The 25,340-nt window shown below is 40.9% G+C and overlaps 1 protein-coding gene and 1 long non-coding RNA gene across 2 annotated transcripts; one reads left to right on the top strand and one right to left on the bottom strand.

Annotated features, from left to right (window-relative positions):
• Positions 1-1,655: 1,655 nt before the first annotated feature.
• Positions 1,656-3,041, bottom strand: LOC127359192 (uncharacterized). The gene is made up of 2 exons (XR_007882614.1): positions 2,866-3,041; positions 1,656-2,479 (listed from the first exon to the last, which is right to left on the bottom strand). It is a non-coding gene; the product is annotated as an uncharacterized LOC127359192 (long non-coding RNA).
• On the top strand, positions 2,084-24,806 carry nampt1 (nicotinamide phosphoribosyltransferase 1). Its single transcript, XM_051393043.1, has 11 exons — positions 2,084-2,249; positions 8,885-9,041; positions 11,026-11,129; positions 12,197-12,325; positions 16,210-16,368; positions 17,141-17,277; positions 19,588-19,813; positions 19,909-20,028; positions 20,162-20,302; positions 20,583-20,717; positions 20,929-24,806. Exons 1-11 carry the CDS (start codon positions 2,196-2,198, stop codon positions 21,040-21,042), a joined length of 1,476 nt encoding a protein of 491 aa, XP_051249003.1. The 5' UTR covers positions 2,084-2,195; the 3' UTR covers positions 21,043-24,806.
• Positions 24,807-25,340: the final 534 nt, after the last annotated feature.

Genomic DNA, 25,340 nt, shown 5'->3' on the forward strand with positions numbered 1-25,340 from the left:
GACTTTTTACCAAGCCAGTAAAGATCTATCTTGAATTCAATCAAGGTAATGTTGGATGTTTTGAGATTCCTTCAGTATGTTTCCCTCTCTAGTAACCCTTTTTTAATGTGCTATAAAACACAACTCTGTACTCTGCTTGTCAAGATAACCACCTCCACCATACTATGAAACCGCTGTTTTTGTGGCAACTAAATTTGATAGTGTTGAATGTTATCACAGCATCAGCTGCCTTCCTGACAGAGCTCATTAAAGACTGTGCATGTCATGACACTTGTATTCCCCCCAAGAAGGAAATGGTAATGAAGGTTGGTTCCTCTCTGCTCATTTTTATTGCAGCGATACCACATGCCTCTGTTTCCTTTACCATTTTGTGCATCTGTTGAGCTTTTGTTGAGCTCCAACAATAACAGCCTGTGATAAAATAATAACACATTACAGTATACACATGGGGCTGCAAGATATGGCCAAAAAAAATCATATTGCAATTACTTTGACAGATGTTGCGATTGCATTATGACTCATGAGAATTATATTTTTTGCATCACAAAACAGAAAATTGTGCATCCCTGTATACAAACATTTACGCAGCTTCCTTGATTTAGCAATAAAATAGAGAGGATATTAGAAGAAGACATACTGTCTAAAATATTTAAATATTGATGCTATGGAATGGACCACTGTATGGGTGGAACATACACTTCTAAATATTTCTGTATAATAATAAAAGTATAGACTGATTTAACAAAGCACTACAAGTAAATTCTCTTTATTATTATTTGTTTTTATTGACCTGTAACACTGTTGTCTTTTGGCTTGGCAGATGGACCAGTTAACTAACTGTGGACCAGATGTATTGGCATTTTACAGAAATACATGTCACCTCGACACCATTAAGGAATAGCCTACTGTAAGTATACAACACAAATTATAATAAGGCCTTAGCTAACAGGTATGAGTGTCATGGACTTTAGAGACCTCAGCAATTCCCACTAATGAGCCATTATAAGTGAAAACACCTGTGTTGTTGTGCAGGGTCTGTAATTGGATAATTACCTGAATTTAGTACAAAAACAAGCAATGTTCCTTTGACTCTGGCAACTGCTGTAAATGTATGTATGTATGTATTTATGTATGCACACCATGATGCACACACCAGGTGCACCACAATGAGGCTTTTAGTGTCATTACTGATATTGTAATAGCGTTTGATGACCAACACTGCCCCCTTCTGCTGAGTTGGAGAACTGCACATAGGAGAGATTTATGCATAATTTCTGAGAGGACATTAAAGCAAAGAGCACCCACTCTTACTTTCTCACAGTCTTATAAACAGGCTGAACATTGTTATAAATGTGACTGGAAATGTCCTATTCAATGGTGCAATAGCGTTTTTAAACAAAGCCTCCCAAACGATTTAAGTTGGTTTATTAGCTACCTCTCTTCGTTTGTGTTTTCCCACAAAATCCCCCCCCACACACACACACACACACACACACACACACACACAATCAAATTCTTACCAAATAATGTTTCAAAAAGGAATCTAATAATAATTTCCTAAGGTTGTCCGGTCCCCATATACTTTTACTTTTATAAAAGTCATTATTGTGTTACAGGTTACAAGTGCATAGATATTCAATTATAAAACATCTTCATCTGGTGTATTCAGTGTATTTACTTTATTTTAAGTACATAGTTTATTTACAAAGTACATAGTAGTAAATATTTAAACAGAAAACCTCAGAATTTTGACAAACTCATTAAGTATAAAATATTATACTCCATAAGGATTAAGAAAATTCACAAAAAAAAGATATTCTTTTGTAATAAAAAATACAAATACTTGCTTTTTTTAATAAGGTACTAGCCAAGCCTTTAATTAAGAGTTAATAATTTAAGTGTACAGTTTCTTCAGGACCGGAAGAAATGATGTCCCGCCTTCGTTGTTGAGTGGTTCATCTTCCTCAGTATAGATAATCTTTGGTTGAATCGGGTTGGCCGAGTACTGCCGAAGAAAGCCGAGGGACACCCGAACCTTGGTGACGACAGTCCGCCCGCCCCTTCCCCCGCCCGGTTCTCTCCGCTCGTCCTTCCCCCCTGCACAGCTACACTACACCAGGCTGGAGTCCCCGGCAGCACGGCGCGCAACACAACACACTGACAGCTGCGACTGACTCACAACCAAGGGGGAAAAGATGGAGCACAGAGACATGGACTTCAACATAATGCTAGCGACGGACTCATACAAGGTACGGTAACCGTGGTGGTTTCACACGGAGGGAGGCAGGGAGGGAGGCAGGGAGGGAGGCTGGGTGGAGGGGGAGCGGCTGATGGATGAAAATTGATAAAGTCAAGGTGGTTTCATCATCAGTCCCAAGGCCATCTCAGTGCTCTCTGTGGCCGGTCTCCGTCGGTTCACAGCAGGCCGAGTGGGCAGCAGGAAGAGGAGGAGAAGGCTGGTACAGCACCGACGCCGGAGCTAAATTCAGAAAGCAGGCATCCCTCTTGAAGCTAACTTTATATTTCTAATATCTATTCGGGAGCCAGAGCCCCGCCGGCTTTGCTAGTCACAATGGTAACCAGCTAGCTGAATTAGCCAGCTAGCTCACAGGGAGCGCAGCAGGCAGACAGAGGGAGATTTATATATATTACAAAAAACAAAAAAAAAACAAGAAGAAGCTAATATTAGCAGCTAGCCAGCGAGTGCTGTGTGGATAGCCCGGTGAAAGGCACATGAGCAAAGTCTCATTCAAGAGCCCAGCAATGCTTAATGTTAGCCGGCGTGGAGCTAGCCACCGTACAGTGGCAATGCGTCACTTTCGAGAAATCAAAACTGAAAGTTAAAAAGACAAAAGAGGTGTTTACCTCCTGTTCCTCACCGCAGGTTATCTGAGTTCACAGTCCGGCACGTAATCATCAAGCTGGAGGTCTTTAAAAGGGCATTTAACAGCTGACTGTGGTAGGAAATGTAACCGGTTGCTAACTAACCGGAGAACAAAATGCACTTGCGGGATGTAACGTTATTACCGCACGTAGCAAGTGGTTACCGGGACGGTTGCCAGGTCAGTTGCCATGTACATCAGTCATGTGACCGCATTCAGTGGTTGTGGTGATGGGACCAGAGAGGCAAAAAAAAAACCAAGGAGAAATTGAGTGAAGTCTCATAACAACTGCATACATTCAAATAAAAAGGTATTTTAAATGTGTTCTGATGTTGTAAAATAATGAAATATACATATATAGGTTTGTATTTTGGGGCAAGAGTGAATATGTGTGCTGGGATGGTGACAGTCGATATAAAGCTCCATTTAAAACATTTGCATTTATTAACCAACCATAAGCTTAATTATAAAAGCATTGTAATCGTTGACGCCTCCTCACAGTAATATAGGAAAAAACTATTAGTGGAAACAGAGGGTGTGCTTCCAGCCATCCTAATTTTTAAGTTCAGTAAATGTACTAAAAGTACTAATAATGGGTTTTATTACAAAACTCCAAACTGGTTTGTCATAGGTATAGAGTAATGCTTATGTAGAGTGTCGTACAAGTATATTTTAATAAACCCATGTCTACTAATGTACACGTTCTCAGCCGGGTCCTAGGTGTGTGAGCTTTCGGGTCGAAGGCCTTTTCACGTGAGCTTGTAAGACAGGTGCTTTATCATATAGTGGAGCTGCTCATGCTGAGAACATTGCTGTAGCTTTCCCCTAAAATCTCACAGAGTCAAAATGTTTTATTTTTTGATGTAGCTCCTTATTTAATGTTCTGATTGGCATGGTAATTCTAGTTTTATTGTTTAATATCCTGGATCACAATCTCAGGATATGGTTTATTTAGTTTCCAAGGTGCGGCTGCAGTTTTGTTTTTGATTCCTTGGAAATGACTCCTGTAGTTTTGGTTTCATTTTCACGTTTACTCAGATTTATTTATAGTTTGTTTCCATTGTGGAAAGACATTTATTAAAGATTAGTTCATAATGTACGTTTCAGGCTCTGCACAAAGTATTGAAACAGTCAATATTGTGTGTGTATATCATTATTTGTAATAACACTGCTGTTTAGTCTTCCTAGGGGTAAGTGGTTCAGGAAATGGGACTTAACTGTTCTTCTGTAAGTCCTTCCTTCCTTCCGATGGTGTCCTAGGCTTGATTAAAAAAATAAAAAGTCTGTGTCAGATGTGAATATTTCTAACGTAAGTGACATAGCTGCTGTTACTTTCCAATAGTTGTAATTATGGTGTTCCCAATTATTAGGTACTATCTCTGTAGCCTAAGGAGGTGATCACTATGCCGAAAAATATAGATGTAAATGAACCTTTAACCTCTGTTAAATATAACTAATCAGATGCAAGTATCTCATTGAATGGCACTTAACAATTGCAGTGGCCTCTTTAAAGTAAATACCATACTTTTACTGTGAAAAGCAGCTACATTGTGATTAATGATATATGCCTGACTGTAACTTAAATACAAGCACTGAGCAGCATGAATTTTCTTCTTACTCTTTTGTGATAAAACACATTTTGACATTAAGACAGTAAGATCATTGTGCCATAACAGATTGTGCAAAACTTTAAGGGTTTTCAAACCTTTGTATTTTTCTGTTCTGCTTTTCACAGTGTGAAGGGCCAGTCACAATCAATACAAAAACTAATTTATTAAAACAGAATTAAACAAAACATATGACTGGTATTATTTTCCCTTTATACAAGTAAGGGAGATCAAGTATTTCTTTCTTTATCCCTCGATAATGACTTTCATAGTGCCTCAAGAAAGGCACTTCTCTCAGATTTCTCTTTTATGAGCTGCTCAGTGGCAAACAGAAGAAAGCAGCATTTGCTCTTGGTAGCTACAAGGTCTGAGTGTGTCCAATCTAAAGCAGAACATAGCTGTGCATTTGTTATCATGTCGAGATAGCTACAGACTCGAGAAGCAGCAAAGGTCAACGGAATGGCGGCAAAGACAAAACATTTGGCCTGACACTGATCGAATTTCATGTTAATGTCTTTGCCAGGAGAGTTGTGCCTGTGTTGCCATACAATCCTAAAGTTACCATTATTGTCTCTTTAAACAGCCAGTTGAGCTACACAAAGAATAAACTTAACAGTAAGCCAACCAGCCTTTCACTTTGGATCAGATCTGAGCTCTTTTATAGTATACTCAATTCACAAATCTCACAACATCTGTGTTTACAGTGTGCTTGGGTGTACATTGTTTCATTGAAAGCGGCTTGCATGGTGGGATGTTGTCTGTGCATGACTGTGTAATAACCTTTGTAAAGACGAAGAGGTATTGCAAGCAAAGCACTCGACTGACTCGCAGACCAACCAGAGGCATACGCTGTGTTCACAGGACATGAAAACAAGCTGCACCTGAATGCCTTTTGTGCTTTGTATGCTTGCATTGAAAAGAAAAGAAGCTCAGCCCCAAAGCCAAGCATGCCTATTGTCTGGAAACACACACATGCACAAGTTTATTGTCAGTGTGAAGTGTCTGTCAGATTTGAACATACTAAAGGGTGGAGGTGTACAGATTGTCATTGTTCATTCACATTTCTTCAAAGCAATACCACAACACACAGTTTTTCCAGGCATATGACCACATTTTCTGACCCTTAAATCCAGAGAGAATTACAGTCAGTAAGTAGGTAGGAGTCTAGGATTTTGTGGGGGGGCATTTTCCCAGAGCAGAACGGCTCCAGTGAGGGCTGAACCTGTGACATTTAGGTAATAGGACGGTCCCATTAAGCATTATACTGCAGTAACAGCTGCTGCATGCCTCAGATGTTGTGCTGGTTGGAAAGATACACAGCACCTGACAAACGTCCTGTCTGATGGCAAGATTTGGATTTTTTTGTGTCCAAGCATTTTATTCTTCACACAAGTGCTTCCACCACTGTCTCATGTTCGGGTTAATATTAAAGTGAAAAACAGATGAGAGATGAACTTTAATCTGTTGAGTCAGCTTCTAGGCAAAAGTTCACATTGTCTTGGCCTGACAAATTATTATTTTCTCAACTAATTGTTTTGTCCATAAAATACCAGATAAATCTGAAAAATGCCTCTTACAGTTTACAACCCAAATCACCCTATCGATTGATCAACTATTGTAAAAGCCTATTCCCGTGCATATTCCACGGCTCTTCTGCCAACATCGCCGGGGTCTCGTCCTCTGCTCTTGCGCCAGCAGTCAATAGGTACAGTGTGTGGGGCATGTTTGACCTTCTCTCTCTTTCTCTCCGGATCTCTGGATTAGGGTGTTCCCATAGCTTATATGTACATAGTTCATTTGAGCGTGTAAATATTTAAATAGTTGGTGTCATCTTCTCCCTCCCTATGTCATGTTTTTTTTCTTTAAATATATGATGTCCCTGTAGTGAGTCTGTGATTATTTGGCTAAATAATAATAATCAAAGTGTGTGTATGTTAATGTCCATCACCATCCAAAACAGGTTAATATTTAAAGTTTGCAGTGATGCATTTATTGATCAACTTCCATGGCAGACCAGAGTGAGTCAGTGAAGTGATGTAAGTTACTGAAACAAAGTTATCAAACTATATTGATTGTGTAGAATGGAAAAAAGGACTTTAATTTGAGACAGTGGTTGTAGAGGCAGGGACAGTTGCTGGACACATTTCGAGCCCCGTGGGCAGGTTAGAGGATCTTTCGGATCTATTTTCAATAGAAATATGACTGAGATCGAACCAAAACAGTGAAGTAGCGGGTCGGAAAATCAGAACAATGAGCTAAAAGAGGCAAAAATGCACCAGTGAGCCGAGGGGAACTGCAGATAATTCCCTGTGGGTTAGTCACTGAAACCAACTCCTTTCAGATTACACATAGGTCTTTTACCCATTGTTACTGTAAAATAAGCAGCAGCTTTAAATGGCTGCTCTACATTAGCTATTGTGTGTTCATATTGGACACTGGGAGGATCTCACACATTAAAGTATGCTGACCTACCAGGCTTCCCATATCATTAACACTACATGCTGTATGATTTCTAATCAAATATAGGTTCTTACTTTTATTACTTGATGGTCCACGCAGGCCTTTGCAAATTAAACCGATTCTGTTTTTGATATATGAACACAGTGTTTGTGTGTATACATCGGCATGTGCGCCAGCGAATGTGTACACACACGTGGTCAGGCCCAGTGTCATGTTGTGTATCTTGACTCTATTTTGAGTCCTCGAAAGCCCAGAGGAAAGGACAGAGACAGGGGTCAAAGAAACTGAGTAGTTCATTGACATTTATCTGTTCTCTCCCTCACAAGGAAGGAAGGAAGAGTTGTTCCTCCTTTCACACATAATAATCCCTGGTTTTTTTTAGATTGTGACCAAGCCTTTTCTCACGGGTAATTACACCTGTGGTTCCAATGTAACCTTTTATGATTTTACAGTGGTGAGAAATGAAGTGTTTCTCACGGTTGTAGTTGAATGACAGACTGTGACCTATATTTAGCTTTTTTTTTTAATGGGAAAAGCCTTGTTCTTAATTATTTTTTTAGACGTGATCCACAGTAGCATTCCCTGAAGGCAACTGAAAGACTTGAAGTATTTTACCTCAGATTGAACCTTTAACACCTCTGGACTCCCATGGTTGCAAATGCATTGCCATTAAATGTTTTCAGCTACACTTGTTTGGGTATTTAAAGCAGACCGGTCTGAAAGTAAATTACCATCATCTATGGAAATCCCAGGACTCACTTGAGATTTAATTGATGGCCAGGTGGCTGCAGCCAACGCTATCTTTTCCTTTTGTGTGTGTGTGTGTGTGTGTGTGTGTGTGTGTGTGTGTGTGTGTGTGTGTGTGTGTGTGTGTGTGTGGTGTGTGTGTTTATCTTTAAGTTTATTGTGCCGGTTTATTCCTCCTGGAACATGCCCGAACATGTCTCAGACTGTTTACTTCATTGCAGTCTTGATTGTAACTGTCAATGTGTCCAGTATCAGTCAGTTGACAGTTGATTAGAAGATCACTAGAAGCACACTGAAAGTAGTATTTTCTGAATAATAACAGAGTGGTGGAATGATAGAGAATGTGTATTTGTGCGGAAAAGCATTCCTCGCCAAGATTGTGACATTTTAGTGCTGTATTATTTGATTTAAACACAATAGACTGATTGAGGTTTTTTTTTGTTGAACTGCAATGTTTGCTACCATCACAGATAAAATACCACAATGGCAGTGTTCCTTAAACTTTGGGTTGTGACCTTGATTTAGCTCTGTGGACTGTGCCTGTTGGCAGTCAGCTACCTTCGTTTTCAGCCATGAAAATGTGATTTCATCTGTTTTATTGTTGCCCTTTCATTCCAGAAAGTTCTCCAATATCTAACTAAAGCTAAATGTTTGATTAGATGTGGTGCAGACTAAATTTGCACGTAACATTTCTCCATGTTATTTCGCCATATTAAAACAAGACTTGCTACATGATCTTGAAGGTGTTTCAACAGAGAGGGGTTGTTTTTCATTTCCTCTGAAATTCGGGACTATTCAGTGTTTTACATGAATCATTGTGACACTTCTTATGAATCTCTTCGAAACCCTATTCAGGAAGTAGACCTGGCTCACATGCATGTGTGTGTTGGGAGGTGGGTGTTCAAGACAGGAGTGATTCCGGTTACACTGTGGGTGCGTTGGGTTCACGTCATTTTTCGGTTGCGAAACATGCCCAACAAGTCCCCAGACCAGCAAATGAGGCTCATGGTGAAAGTAGAGAGCTTGTTTCCTTTAATACGACGAGGATTGCATTTTCTCATTAGCCATGGTGCTCAAAGTTATGTAATGTATTAATGATTTATTAGTATTATTCTAACTCTGCTTATTTATTACAAATGGCCATGCTAATTTTGTCTCATCTCCTCGATGTGTGCTCTGTCTCTACAGGTAACACATTACAAACAATACCCCCCCAACACAAGTAAAGTGTACTCCTACTTCGAGTGCCGCGAGAAGAGGACAGATCCTGGCAAAAACAGAAAAGTCAAATATGACAAAACCGTCTTCTACGGCCTACAGTACATCCTCTACAAATACCTAAAAGGTAAGTCCCGACTCAGTTTGGAATTAGCCTGCTTAAAAGGGCCAATGTTTTGTGTTCTGTTGTCAATTGAATGAAAGTGCCCTTTAGCACGACACTGAAGTGCCCTCCTCTAACCCAGTAGGAGCTTCTCAGTGACTGCCAGCAGTAATGACATTGCAGCTTTTCAGGTTTGGCCTTATGAAGCCACCACCTCTGTTAATGATTCTCCAGGTTTGTTTGTGTAAATACGAATGTGTTTCCAGTCAACTCAACAAATTAAAGCACAACATTCCAATACTTGGATTACATAACCGAGGCATAGACTTATTTCTACTTTCATTTATGGAAGTCAACTGTGCACGTAACGTTTTCACTCTCATTCTGTGGGAGCTGAACAATACACTATTCTACTGTTGTCCAGTTTGCAATCAGGGCACATACCAAAAGCCTTTTGTGATGCGTTATTGGTCCCTGTGGGAGCATTTTATCTCTCACCCCCCTTCCAGGACAAGGTCACAGTAGTACAGGGTCAGCCGCAGAACAGCATGCAGCTACTCAAGATTCAGTGCATTGCTCAAGGACACTTCAGCAGGGCAGGTGCTTGCTGTTGTGGCCCGCAGCAACAGTCCTTTTTACTCAAAAAGCAACAAGGTTACAATGTGCTTCACGTTGATTAGACTGTACAGAGCATAACAGAAAGCCGGCAGGTTAAGAAGAACAAAAAAGTGAGGGAGAAAAGACTGAAACGAGGCAAAGTATAATGCTCACAATGTATTCTATGCTCTAATTAGCTCAAGTTTGTAAAGGTGGATGTTTAAGTTTGTTAGTGGGATCCTGAGGGGCATGAGAGAGAGCAAGAGGGACAGGAAAAAAAAGGAGTCGAAAGAAAGAAAGAATGCATCTCACTCCTGTCTCTTAAGAGGATTTCATGGTGCGGTAGCAGAGGTGCGGGGGAGACAGAGAACCGGGTAGAACAGAGAGAGGGAAGACAAAAGCACAGCTGCTGTTTCACCGTCTGCGGGAGAAAGGCCAGCTGTCTGCGCAGAGCGTCCCTCAGCGCTCAATGATTAGGCCAACTATTGGAGATGCACCCCTGATCCTCCCAACTTACGAAACCAAACGTGTGCACCGTGATTCTTCTAGACTGAGTCACAGAGGGAATTTTAATCCTCTCCAACTTTTCTCAAGGGAGTGGTTCAGCAGAAAGAACCACTGTAAAAGTGAAAGTGTCACCCACCATATTAGGTATTAAAGGAACAATCTCACTATTAGGAGTTTTAACTCGATAGACTTTCATTCGAGGGAAACTGTTAGCCTGGCTCAGTCCAAAAGGTAGAACCACCTACCAGCACCAATAAAGTTCTCTAATTAACTTGTTTATTTAAGTCGGCCAAAAAAACTTTTATATATTTTTACTTCCTGGAGTTGTCACTTTAAGGATGCCAGACAACCAGCGGAGACACCAGGGAGTCACTGTACTACCAAAAGGAAAAAATGCTGTAGAGGTACTGGTTGAGCCGGGCTAACTGTTACCACCAGTCTTTGTGCCAAGCCACGCTAACTGGCTGCTGGTAGTAGCCTCATACTTACTGTACAGACAGGAGAGTGCTTTCAATCATCTCATCTAACTCTCTAAAAAAAAAAAAGCAGCTTGCCATTTCATAAACTATTCATTTTAGGTTTTGAAATATGTAGGTACGCTCTTGCATTTGTACACATCTTTTCGTGTTGCTGCTGCTACAGTTTCTATGGTCTTAAACTTGACATTAGATGAGGAAGTGGTTTTTGGACAAAGAGCCCTTGTCAGCACGCACGGGACGCTTCTAATTTCATTACGACAGTGGACAGTAGGGTGGCATTCCAGTGCCTTCTCCTTATTGCTGTGTGTTACTACAACATCTCTTTCATTACCTGCTTGTGCTTTCTGCTTTCTTCTCCCTTCCCCTTCTTCCCTCTCCTCCTCCTCCTCCTCCTCCTCCTCTTCCTCCTTTTTTCTCCTCTCCAGGAAAGGTAGTGACTCCAGAGAAGATCCAGGAGGCAAAGGAGGTATACAGAGAACACTTCCAGGATGACGTTTTCAACGAGAAAGGGTGGACTTACATTTTGGAGGTAAGACACTGCTAAAAGGTGATGCTTTGCATTTGTACAAAACTATTTTATGCATCTTTGTGAGTAGATTCAGTGGGGGGGTTATGGAGACTATATGAAAGGAATGGGTTTGAGGAAAAAGCTGGAAATTGGAGCTGCAGGTGTACACGTACACAGGTGCCAGTATATGCTAATGTTTGCACATGAAACATTCTGAAGGTGATGTCTCTAATATCAAGAGAGGCTAGAGGACGTACACACGTAGGACACATAGTGAGTTCCTGATAAACACACAAACCGAACATATAGCGACATGCAATCTGATTTAATTTGTTTCTAGGTTAATTTTGAGGCGAACTCCCTGTCGTAAGGGTCCCATTCTGACGTGGCAAGCGGGGCCATGTTGTGTAACGAAAGACCTTCATGCTAAAATAACAAAAAATCTGAACCATATTTGGTGTCACAGTTTCCCATAGGAAGTCAAGAAGGGCTTAACTAGCCAGTTTCATGAGCTGCAAGTCCGATTCAGCAACTAGAAATCAATCACAGTCAGTTTATATATCCAAGAAAATGTGCATCAAATGTTTCTGGTTATTGAACGGTTCTGTTTCAGCACCTTGGACAGAGCACAGCACTCTCTGTACTGACAAAGTATTTTCTCGAGCGAGCAGAAGTGTTGATAAATCCTTATTTATTTTCTCTTTGTCATCTCTTACCACGTTGCTTAATCAGCTCTCAATCTGGCAGCTTTGTGGTTTTTTTTGCAAATCACTCTATTTCAAGCATACAAATGTTGCTCGCTTTTGGTAGTGGTATGTATAACGAGAACTTTGATTTTAAAATTTTTTTGTGTGTGAGATGCAACTCAAAATATGGATATATTTAGTATAATCTCACCATATTGCCTGAAGGTCAAATCTCACCAGAAACTGTATTGCCTCCAAATGTGTGCCACTTTCATCTCCTTTTTCAGGTCATCTCAATAAAAAGAAGGGAAAAAAATGCCACGGAGAGGAAACTTTCACAGTGTAAATCTGATTCTGAGTGTGTGTATGTGTGTGTGTGTGTGTGTGTGTCTGTGTTTACAGAAATACAACGGACACCTGCCTATTGAAATCAAGGCAGTGCCAGAGGGGAGCGTCATTCCTCGAGGCAATGTTTTGTTCACAGTGGAGAGCACAGACCCTGAATGCTACTGGCTCACCAACTGGGTGGAGGTAAGTTTGTTTTCTTTGTCCTCTGTGCCCAGAATGGATAGCAGGTCGAATCCTGTGGGTCCTGACATCAGAGAAGTGTATTGTTAAATTAGAGCACGTCAGGAAGGGACAGTCTTAACTAAAAGATGCTGTCGGTAAGATTGTGGTTAATGTAGGATTCAGTGTTTTTGGAGCTGGACCCACACAAAAATATGCATATCTGTCTTTTGTGGGTCACCCAACTTTATGGAAGTACTAAATCACTGCAATACCTCTTGAATGCTATCAGACTTTAACTCTGGATTAGCTCCGTCAAGCCATTTAAAACATCTCACCCCTGCGCCCTCATATAACAGCTTAAATGTTTCGCGTTTCTCGTGTTACTACAAAAACTACATCGCTAGGCACATCAGTAAGATTTAATCATCATCTTCTATTTGGTTATTGATTAAAGACGAAATACATTAGCAACATTTATGCCCTTTTAATGATAAAGGAGAGTTAACAGTTTTATAAAAGCCATAAACTATTTAGCTCGGCAGCGCGCCCAACGGCACCTCTTATCTCTCCTTAAATCTCACTGAATTACAGTCGTGTCATGGCTTCCAGCTTAATCGCTGCTCAGAGATGCGCTATAACTGCAGCAAAGTCATTCATACAAGTTGGCTGGAAAGTACAGGAGCGGAGAGTCGGGCGCTAGAAAAGTCCTTGTTTGGTGTTTTTGTAGTTGACAAAATAAAGTCTAAATCCTTGTCCTGAACAGTTTTCTGTCCGAAGCCTCACATCTCCGAAATGATTCTGAACAGTGTCAAGAATGTTTGTCAGCTTTATTCACTTTGCATTTTAATTTACTTACTGCCCCTTGTTTTTTTATACATACAGTAGCTGCTCTGTTATAGTTAATAACATGACTGCAGTTGTACTCCCGTTGTGATGTTCCTGACACAAACACCAAAATACAAACTGTTTGTCTGTCTGGATGAATGGTTTCTTAAAGTGTAGGTCAACGTTTTTGGAAATTTGCTCATACCCTCCACTGGTTGACCCAGTAATGACCCAGTAATGACACAAAAAGTGGAATCAATCTTCTTATGTAACCCTAAGAAAGAAAACAAATAAGCTCAAAACATTTCCAAAACTATTCCTTTACCCACCAAAGTACTCTGTTCTTTTGGTAAAGTAACTAGGTGATATCAGTGTATATAAGCACACATAACATAACATAACTGATATACATACATACATACATAGGTAAAATAGATCTTTTGTGAATTGAAGCAGGCGTGGTGTTTCATGCAGCCTCCTCATTGCTGCATTTATTACACTGAAGCTAATGCACAGTGTGATTCCTCCATGAGATGATCTCATGAACTTAATGCTGCATGAACAGACTGTCTGCAGTGACTGGGCAGAACTAAATTCATTTACCACGAGCAATATCTTCACTCTGTGTCTCCCTTTCTCTATGGCCCTCTTTTGACTCATGCTGTCTCATTCTTCATGTCGGCCCCCATTCACAAGTATCATGTTTGACTTCATCCACAGATTAATCATGCCGTGGCTTCTCAGAATGTGATTAAACAGAAACAACGCGCTTTCTTTGTTTCTGTTTAATAATGCAAAAACAAAAGCGTTTGACATTCTGTACAAAGGACCATTTGTTAAAGTCTTGCAGATACATTTTTAAGTAATTACAAATGTTTCTTTGATTGTGTAGTTTTTTTTTGTTTTGTTTTGTTTTACTGAAGTATCTTAGTGGATATTGCAAAGCCAATATTTCCTAAATGCTGACTAGAAGTGGCTCTATGATTTGGTGCACATACACTAGACTCTGATGACAGAAACAGCATTCTGTGTGTGCTTGGACATAGGTCACCCACAGCCCAAGAGCACAGTCACAACACACACACACACACACACTGTCCAGATAAATTTGGATACACCACACCCACATACACACACTCACGCTCTATGGCTGATATAAATACAGGCATGAACACACACACACACACACACACACACATAGAGTCATTCGTCATGGCAGATGTAAAATTAGCTATAGCGTTCACCCTGGTGTCCTTGAGTTTGTTCTCTGTCTCTCCTTCACTCTTGCTGTCCCTTCTTTTTTGACTGTCTATCATTTTCTTCTCTTTGTCACGTCACAGTCTTTGACATCTTTCTCGCTCTTTTAGCTCTCAGTTGCCCCCATACCTTCCTTATTCCCACTCCCTTCTTTCATTCCTTATCTCCCTCCATTTTGTTCTGGGACACTGACCAAGAATTTATGTTGGCACGTGTGTGTTTGTGTGTGTGTTTGTGTGTGTGTGTGTGTGTGTGTGTGTGTGTGTGTGTGTGTGTGTGTGTGTTTGTGTGTGTTTGTATGCGCTTAAGTGGATGTGTGTGCAAACATTCCTCCAGAGTGTTGTTCTTACGGTACTGCTGCCCCCATTAAAGACATTATCCCTGACAAACTGTCACACGGTGATGGCATGGTTTATTTGACTTGTATAAATGTCACCATCGTCTTAATTCTGAGACAATATTTGATTAAAACACAAATGCACAATTAGATCTTTTTATAGTTTCAGGTCATGAAAAGTAAACAGACCTCTGGGGAAAAAAAGGAGTCGAGCAAGTTACAGTTGCCGCGCAACTTTGAGAGCGTTTATCTACATTCAATCGCGTTACACTGTTATATTTCATGTTAAATGTTACATACTGATTTCACATGAAAAGGTCAAGATGCAGATAAAGCAGCGGGCACATGACCTGTGTGTGTGTGTGTGTGTGTGTGTGTGTGTGTGTGTGTGTGTGTGTGTGTGTGTGTGTGTGTGTGTGTGTGTGTGTGTGTGTGTGTGTGTGTGTGTGTGTGTGTGTGTGTGTGTGTGTGTGCATTAACCCTGCTCTTGCAGTCACATGAGACCGTATTATGGTTTAGATTATGATTAGTCTGAGGAGGCATGTGACTCTGTGCTGAGGTTTATAGGGTGAAAAAGACATGCCGCATAGTATTAGTAGGCACAGTTGATTGACGAATCAGAACTGGAAGTTCACACAGATGAGGTTTGTCTCTTAAGAATCTCTCAAACAACTGTGAAGGGAGGGAAGATGGCTGTACGGCGTGGTTTTTGCTCGCTTTATCTGCTGCTCATGAGGTTTGACGCACATGTACTTAGCTGTCATTCCGATTATATACACACAGCTTCATATGAGTGGTGAAATGTTCTAACACAGTGCGTAATTACATAATAATATCAGCTTCATGCTGTTGTATAACCCAGTGGTCACCATATTAGATTGATTTCTCTATCTAGGAATGGAAGTGAATGGTGTGCGGATTTAATGGTTAGAATTTTAAATAAAATAATATATTATAATAATAGTTTAATATGAAGTCACTGTATGTATTTGCCTAGATTGGCTGGATTTATATACAGAAGCATAGACAGGCAGGCAGACCTTAACACACACACACACACACACACACACACCGTGCATATATGATAATAGAAAGTGTGTATTCATAAACTTTCCCAGGTGGTGGTGAGTACAGATAAGCCACTTGTTTTCATATTGAAATGTGTGACTCTGTGCAACTGAGTTGACATGAGGGATTGAGGGATGTATTTTTCCCAGAGTTTGTCTTGTGTGAATAATTCCCCTGAGCCTGTTAGTTTGGGGTTTTAGTACCAGTTGAATACTGGGAAAGCGGGATGGTTGGACAAAGACATTCACTGGTCTGTTCTCTGCAGAAAAAAACTTGTGCTGAAGCTTTGCTTTGAAAACACTGGGGTTTTCTGAAGAGCTGAGAGATATTTTTAGTGAACTTTTGCAGTGAAATGTTGTGTGTGTATAAATATCCAGTGAACTGGACTGAACTGAACTGTTCTTCCTCCCTCCATCAGACCATTCTGGTTCAGATCTGGTACCCTATCACTGTGGCGACCAACTCCAGAGAGCAGAAGAAGATCCTCGCCAAGTACCTCCTGGAGACTTCTGGGAACTTGGAGCGACTAGAGTATAAACTGCATGACTTTGGCTACAGGGGCGTCTCCTCACAAGAGGTACTGTATACTTTCCTATACTTCTATAATAAACTATGCACAATGAAGTAGATTTTGTTAAAGTTGTATCCTTACCCATACACCACATACATGTTGTGTGTGCAAATTAACAAATACACTGAAAACAAAAAAAATACATTTAAATAGTAGTTTGACAAAATAATCCCAACTCAAGGGTGATTTCCCCGGAGATTTCAACCGTATCACACGGTTTGTTACGGATTAAAGCTGTGGAAAATACTAGAAAGTGGCCTGTAAATTGGAATTTGAATGTTGTGTGAAACAAACCATGCTCAGTCTAATTTATCAGGCAGGTAGGATTAAGTTAGTGGTATCTATCGGTGTATTCACTGATTGCAGCACCCTCACCTCACGCTCCCGTTCCAAGCGTGTAGGAGAACTACGGTGGCTGCAAAAAGCACGAAAGGCCCTATCTAGAGCCAGAGTGTGGTTTGCCTGTTAGCATTGCGGTCAATATGGCAGCCTCCGTGGAAGAGGAGCCGCTCCCTCCCTGTAGATAAAAACAGCTCATTCTAAGGTAACGAAAACACAACAGTTCTTATTTTCAGGAGATTATACCCTAATGAAAACATATCTAAGAATATTATATTCAGTTTCTGCCAATAGAACCTCCTAACCTACACACAATGAAAGAAATGCAGAAAAAAAAAGGTGAAAGACAAAAAAAATGAATTTAAGATTTACTTTATGTTTATGTATTATGTGTGTTTGCCCTTTTATCTCCCATAAACCATTTCCCTCCTCTTTGCAGACTGCAGGCATTGGGGCCTCCGCCCATCTGGTTAACTTCAAGGGCACAGACACGGTCGCCGGCATCGGAGTCATTAAGAAGTACTACGGCACCAAGGACCCTGTGCCAGGCTTCTCAGTGCCTGCTGCAGAGCACAGGTAGACACACATTTGCTGTTGTATATTGAAGCTTTGTCCCTGCTTAGAGACAGGATATCTCTCTGTGTGGCCTACATTTCTTTGCTGTAGAGTGTTTCCTGGCTTTTCCAGTGGGCTTAGTGGCACCGTTTCCATTGTGATGTGAGGCAGTAGTTCACCACCCACTTAAATTATTACACCAGTAATAGAAGACCTCTACGTTAGGATATGTGTCTGCCAACATGTTCAACACAGCTTTTTTAATGGGATGTGCGAGGATAGCAGAGAGTTTCGAGCATTGTATTTAGCCCCTGAAGGCTGATAAATTCCTGTGCACAATGTTAATTATCAGCATAAGCCACGTATTCACATATTCCCTGAAAGCACAGGGGCACAGTTGGCACATCCCGGCTCTATTCATCTCCGGTGCTGCCTCTGGTGAGATAGTCCACGTTCGGGCTGAGAGCCAGGCCTGGAAGCAGACTTTTTCACCCACAAGCCAAATTGATTTTCAAAATAGAAAACTTGTTTCAAATAACAAGTTGGTTATCTGCCAAAGCTGTTGATGGAGGGGAATTTATCAGCCAAAGTGAAAAATGTACTCATCATTTGGCTCAGGTTGGTGTTAATTCACTTTCCTGATTAGAGCTTGGTCACCCTCACACTAATTATCTGGTTCATCTATGTCAGTTTGTAAATGGGTCTGTGATTGGCTTAGAGATGAAGGTTTTGATTGGCTGCTGCTTCCCTGACGCACATGTCCCTCACATGTCTCTGGTGTTGCTTTATGGCACCGATCCATTTATCCTGCTCTCTCTCACACACACACACACACACTACTCACTCACTCACTCACTCACTCACTCTCTCTCTCTTTATGTTTCGCTCTCATGCACATGGAGTCACTTCTTCCTTGCCACCAGGGCAGTTATTCCTGCTCCAGCGCACCCTTCTTCCCCGCACCAGTGCATTGTGGGATGGTGGCAGTAGTTGTCATAGTAACCGTTATGTAATGGCCCCCTCGTCAGAGGGAGGAGTCACAGTGAAATTCCACTTTGATTTTGCAGGAAAGGGATGGGTGGATGTTTTAGAGCAGAGGTGTGTCACCTTCAGAGCTTTTCCATCTAACACTTTGAGTGTCCTCCAATGTTTACACTTTGAAAGAAAAATAATACTTTTCCAAAAATGTGTACAGGAACTTGTATTAAAATTAAAAAAAAAACAGTTTATAGTATTGTCAGTTCAGCTCTGTAACGCAGTACAATTTGTGTAGTAATAATATTGAAACATATGCCATGTCTGTGTACACTGAACAGGTTTCACAATTCTTTGATAGTTGCTCTAAAGAAATCAGAAACCAAATTCTAGATACCTTTTGTTGTATTGTGGTGGTGGAATCTTATTTAATCTCTTAACCCCAGGACATAAAATTCACACTGTCTTCAGGGCCAGATTTGACCGGGGGAAAACTGGAAAGAAGATGTCCTTATTTGGGTGAACTTGGTTGTTTAACACAGAGAGTGCTAATGTGACTGGTCAGGGGAGAGAAAGACACAGTGCCCAGAGCTAATCAGACAACAAAAAGCAAGATCATCATCTTAAACAATGCTATGTGTAGCAGACTTGGTATATGAACAGCTATATTTGTAATCTACTGTGACACTGAGCCTGGAGTCTGCAGCCGCCTGCAGCAACTCAAATGCAAATGTTCAGAAGCCAAACTAATTTCATCACACAGCACAATCACCCGCTGCAGGTCTAACATTAATAAACAGGCACAATATTTTGATGCCAAAAAAGATTAAACCCCTTTCCAGCTTACGGTGCACCTGTATGTGGGATTTGCATTTTTACCCCATTCATTGACGTGATACCACAGTTATCGTGACCATCTTCCTTCTAACCATCAACAAATTACAGAGCAGAGAAAGGTAGTCACAACGGTCTACAATCTGCTTTTTAAGGTGGCTTCAACAGACCTGTTTTAACATTAAAAAAAATGCAATTTGGCCTAGGGTTGCTTTCATTCAAGACTAAAACCTGGAGTGCGCTGCCCCCTTCTGGACGATCTGTGGCATTATCTTTTGATAAATGGCTATTCTCTTATCTACTCTTTTAGCCAAACAGATAACTAATGTGAAGTTCCTGCTACTTTTTGGCTTACTTTAAATCTGTCCACCTCTTTTTTGAAATTTCTTATTTTGTTGTACTTTCCCCCGCCTTGTGTCTTGCACAGAAGTTGTCCATGTTGTGTTATTGCTTTGATCAACTACATGGGAAGAGAAATTGTTGTAGGACAAAATAATAATTTCTTTGTCGTTCTCTCTGCAGTACCATCACAGCGTGGGGAAAGGACCATGAAAAAGACGCCTTCGAGCACATCATCAAACAGTTTCCCAACGTGCCCGTATCCATTGTCAGCGACAGCTACGACATCTACAACGCCTGTGAGAAGATCTGGGGAGAAGACCTTCGGGGCCTGATAGAGAAGCGCAGCGCAGATGCTCCGCTGGTTGTTCGGCCGGACTCAGGAAACCCTCTTGATACGGTTTTGAAGGTGTGGTCACGTGTACAGCTTTCCTTTCAACTAGGATCTTAAAACAAGCCAGGACACTAACTCTCTCTGTACCACCTTCCTCTTCCTGTCCTCAGGTTTTAGAGATCCTGGGTAAGAAGTTTATTCCATTGGAGAACTCTAAAGGTTATAAGGTTCTCCCTCCTTACATCAGAGTCATACAAGGAGACGGAGTTGACATCAACACACTGCAAGAGGTACGGACACGTGCTATTTATTGATGATGTGATGTATAAGACGGTAAAAGATTTTCATTGTACATTACGTGCATCAGAAATGACAGAATGTTGTACTATTGCATCGTTTTTAACTGTGTGTGTTTTTCCACAGATAGTGGAGGGCATGAAGCAACACAGATGGTCCATTGAGAACATTTCCTTTGGGTCCGGAGGGGCTCTGCTCCAGAAACTGACCAGAGATCTGCTCAATTGCTCTTTCAAATGCAGCTACGTGGTCACTAATGGACTCGGGGTGAGTACCTGCTATTTGAATGGAGTTTCTGTGATCATTTTTGTAATAGTCTGGTGTTTAAATAAGACTAATTAAAGAGCGTTTAGATTGTGGGTAATGTAGCAACTCATGGGGGGTTGAGGTTTTAGACGTCCTTTAACTGTTAAACTGTTGACCATAGATGAACAAGTACAGAACAGTACAGTACTTTTTTTTTGTCTGCGCAGCAGTTTGTGTTATAGACCATGATTTTGAAAAATCCGTTCCGCTTAAATGCAACATTGTTTTTCTGTGCGAAAAGGTGAACGTGTTCAAGGACCCAGTGGCTGACCCCAACAAGAGGTCAAAGAAAGGTCGCCTGTCTCTGCACCGGACACAGAGCGGAGACTTTGTCACCCTGGAGGAGGGCAAGGGCGACCTGGAGGAGTATGGCGTGGTGAGTTTAAAGCACATAATAGCACACAGACACTCTTGTACAGATAAATGCCAAGCAATTAGTTTTACCAACACTGACCATGCCTCCTCTCTCACCTTCATTTTCTGTTTTCCTCTGCCCCTCCTTCCATCCCTTGTCACCTGTTCCTCTGTACTCCCGTTTCTTTTAATTTTACCCTCTCTCTCCGTGTTGTTTTTCTAATCGTCTCCAGGACCTGCTGCACACAGTCTTTCAGAACGGGAAGATTGTGAAGACGTACACATTTGATGAAGTCAGAGACAATGCTAAGCTCAAAGAGAGTGAGCTTGAAGAGCTGCTGCACTGAGCGCAGCACTACTGAACCCCCCCCACCCTCCACCCTAACCCCCAAAACAACCCCTTCCCCCCCTTTAACCCTTCACCTTTTGCCTCCAGCGTCGCCTCAGAAAACGGAGGTAGCGTGCACTGCTAATAGATCCCACCCCTAAAGCCTGAAACCCCCCCCTCCCGAAACGTTCCTAAAAACCTGAGAACTCCCTTAAAATTAATGGAAATTCACATTCAGTTTTTGGCTCTCCAGTTGGAGTAGAGAATTTGGAAACTCCCACACCTCTGATGAACAGCGAACACCCCATGAGTGTAAGGGGGAAAAAAAGAGAGAGAGAGAGAGAGAGAGAATGACCGAGCAGTTTAGTAAGACAGGAACAACAGAGAGAGAAGTCGCGATTACGATGACAAAACGTGCGTTCACTTCCATGCTGCTGCTGCCCCCTGATTGGACTTCAGCACATTGCACTGATAAGCCAGACACATTGCAACGTAAGAATGTGATTGGCCGCTGATAGGCTGTGTGTCTGCAGACTTTTCCATGCAGACACAAAAAGCAAATCAGACGATTGTAGGCTTTTGAATGAGCTCCCGGCGGCTGCATGCGGAGTGAATGCCACGGTGAGTCGCGGCGAGAAAGCCGATGTCAGAAAGAGACAGAGAAATATAAAGCCACACCCACACCAATGACCCCCCTGTGTATCGTGTTTAGAGAAAAAAAAAATACATGTCTGAATCTACTTAGCTTTGTCTTTTACGTGAAGGAAGAAAATGATGGTTATGGTATATAACGGTGCACCGATAACATTGACCGACAACAGCTAATATGTTGCTTCTACTTGGAGATCATGAATACTGTAATTATGGGCGATGCTTTTAATCAGTAGTTATGGCCTAAATTATAAAAGGCCATGTATCAAGTACTACCTGAATATTTTGTACTCTTTACTCCGCCAAATAAAATGTTATTGGTGCATCTCTGAAGGTATATAAGTGATCATCTGCTTGCCATTATGTTGTCCACAGAGCGTTCATATCATGAAGACACAATTCCACAATTCTGTTCAAGGAGGGAGGACCTCAAAGTGGCGTTTAAATGTTGTTTTTTTAATTTTTTTTGAATTTCAAATATATATATATATATATATATATATATATATATATATATATAATGAATGACAGCATTATGTCAAGCTCATTTTCTATCAGTGATTTAAGTGTTCCGTGTCCTGAAGAAGTCCCAAATCTTCCTATGGCTAAGTTGACAATATTGGATTTGAGTCAAAAGTTTCAGATTGGGTCTTCATGATGGTGAATGCTCTTTAATCCAGTCTTTACTGTACAAGACCAAGAGTTGATGTAAGAAGAAAACTACATCACAGAAAATTGTCTTCACTGGAATGAAGATGATCTAATTATGTGTTTATGAAAGATTACATATGTGGCTCCTGGACAGAAATGTATGTTAAATGTTGATGTGTGTGCTTGGATCCGTGTGTGCGAGTGGTTGTGTGTTTGTGTGCGAGGGGAGTGTGTGTACTGATGTTTCTTCCTCTAAAGGATTGCGTAGTATTCCTTTATGCAAACGTGCTCGTCGATAGGGGGAATAGAGGACACTCTTCCTTTTTACTTTGTCGGCCTTTTATTCTGAAAGGAGGGCGCAGCTTTGTGACCAACAGGGACTTATACAGGTAGTGAGTGTGTTTTTGTTTTTTTCCTTTTGGCAATGTAGAAAGCAACTAAGAGGCAGATCGGGATCAGAAATAACTTTACTGACAGCACATGTACCGGCCATGCTTTGGCAGTCGGTGGTGGTCTCGGGTATCACTGCCTTAACTCCTTAAAAGCAGGGAAACTTCAGCAGCGGTGATTCTGGGTAAAGTGCATGCGGTACTCTTTGTTTGGACTCATTGCCCAGGTATGAATGGGATCTTGCTGATACTGTCTTATGGAGTTAATTATCCTTCCCATTCAGAGCATCTCAAAGGAATTTCACTCCACTGTGTGCAGGTGCGTTTAGTCACATTGCTGAGTCGGCCCTTTCAGAGTGAAAGGATTTTTTTCTGTCGTCGAGCTAGGAGGCTTTAAAGAGGAGCTAGGAGCTGGTGACGTCACAGGAAACTATTTTTTTTGGGTGGAAACGTTCAGGCTGTACAGCAGGCGCCATTTTGCCTCGACTTTTTGGCAATTTGGCAAAATAAAAACTCAGCTATTAACAAATTATTTTTAGCCATTTGGTTCTAGGAATGGCAATGTCAGTCCGGCACTTTGGTGCTGAAATATCTGTCGGAATAATTGCAGTGATATGTTGCACAAACATCCATGTTCCCCAAAAGTTATATAACTTTTAATCTAAAGCGATCATCAGGTTTAAATTTTTATGTCAAATACTTTGGTTCATGACTAAATACCTGAAAAACTGATTCCCATCAGCCTCATCTGTATTGTTGTGTGTGTGTTTTAGCAAATGTTAGCAAGCTAACACGCTAAACTAAGATGGTGAACGTGATTATTATTACACCTGCGAAACATCAGCACGTTAGCATTGTCACTGTGAGCCTGTTGGCATGCCAACATTGGCATTTAGCTCAAGGTACAGCTTCACAGAACTGCTACCATGGCTTTAAACTGTCCGGGTAATAGTTTATTCTCTCCCTGCACACTAACTTTCAGCCATTTTACACTCAGTACTTCACACACACACACACACACACACACACACACACACACACAAACACACACACACACACTCTCCTGGGAGCTGCCCACTGCTACCACAGCCTGCTAAATGTTTGCCACTGAGCCGCTTCACCGGAGCTATTAGAGCTTCATTGACCTTATTCCCTTTCCCCACGGACGCCGACCCTGATAGTTTTCTGAGATTTTTTTTTTGAAGACCTTGAAGAAACCTGTGATGTCACTGACTCCCACCCTCCCCCTCCTGGCTCAGACCAACCTGCTCAAACACAGACAAAAGCTGGGAAACAACATAGCTCGTCACATGCTGAAACAATGTCACACTAGTTTCTTTATTTTCCTTCTGTTTTTGCACCTGTCAATATCGTTACCTGTCAAAATAATTTGTTATCCAATTGTTCTGGAGTAACGACACAGTTATTTTTATTTTTCCAATTATGGGGTGCATTTTAGTAAAACTTTGATTTTACTATTTTGATACTGTCTCAGTTCTTACCTCAGAGAAATATTATTTTGTATGACAAAGGAGAAAAAAATGCCAGAAATATTGCAGTAAATAACCTTATTTACAAACGATGCGGCCATACTGCCTTCTCACTTGTACATACAACAACTATCTTGACTGAACGCAGCGAGAGCGGGATAGAGAGACGACCACATTAGATAATAGTAATATTATTATTTTTGTCAGAACAACCGTTTTTTTGTACCAACAGAAGAATATCCAAAACGGCTTGACTGAATTGGCAGTGTGACTGTTTTTTTGTGACTGTCAAGCTTTTAGCTTCTGTGTGTGTGTGTGTGTGTGTGTGTGTGTGTGTGTGTGTGTGTGTGTGTGTGTGTGTGTGTGTGTGTGTGTGTGTGTGTGTGTGTGTGTGTGTGTGGTCTTGAATGCCTCTTGTGTAATGGATGAAAAAAAACTGTTTGTGAATACTTTTTTTTCCTGTTATGTTGTTGTTGTTTTACTCGTATGTATATGTTGGTTGTCCCAAAAATCTCTCCCAACACAACTGATATTTTAACAAACATAACTTGCTATATTGTCAACAATACATTGATTAAAGATGCCACCCTGTCAGTTTGAAATGGTTGATTTATTTCGCCTGCTTTTGTATAGGATGGATCTTCATCAGCTACTAATATTTATCTCTCTGGGAGTCCTTTTTAAAAAAAATTTAAAACAAAAACTACACGTGTACAAAAATGGCATTTAGGTAACACTTTATTTTATGGGCCTGTAATTTCCTAATAATTCCCAGGAAATTTCCTCAAAAATTTGGCAAAATGTAGGAAAAATAGAGATCTGTTCCAGTAAAACTCAAGAAAATATTAGTTTTTAATGTAATCAGTTTTAATGGATTATTGGAAGATTTATTTTTCATATTTGTTGATTTGTTTGCTGGTCTGTTCACATGTTTGCTTGTACAGCTGACCAGTTGTGAACTGATTTAGAGACTCCAGATTAAGTTAGCAGTTAAAGCAGAAATAAGGAACTCGCTGATGGTCTTGTTTGTTTATGCGGGTCATATGGAGACATCAGTATTAAATTGAGACTGTTTCATAACCAGTTAAAAACTCCTATTAGTATTAGATTTAATTGAAATGAATAAATTGGAAGTG

The sequence above is a fragment of the Dicentrarchus labrax genome, unplaced genomic scaffold (assembly GCF_905237075.1).
Source record: "Dicentrarchus labrax unplaced genomic scaffold, dlabrax2021, whole genome shotgun sequence".
Taxonomy (NCBI): domain Eukaryota; kingdom Metazoa; phylum Chordata; class Actinopteri; family Moronidae; genus Dicentrarchus; species Dicentrarchus labrax.

Coding starts and splice junctions, on each gene's coding strand:
- nampt1 (XM_051393043.1), top strand. CDS start 2,196: ATGGAGCACAGAGACATGGACTTCAACATAATGCTAGCGACGGACTCA. Junction 2,250..8,884: donor TAGCGACGGACTCATACAAG/GTACGGTAACCG, acceptor CTGTCTCTACAG/GTAACACATTACAAACAATA. Junction 16,369..17,140: donor GGGGCGTCTCCTCACAAGAG/GTACTGTATACT, acceptor TCCTCTTTGCAG/ACTGCAGGCATTGGGGCCTC.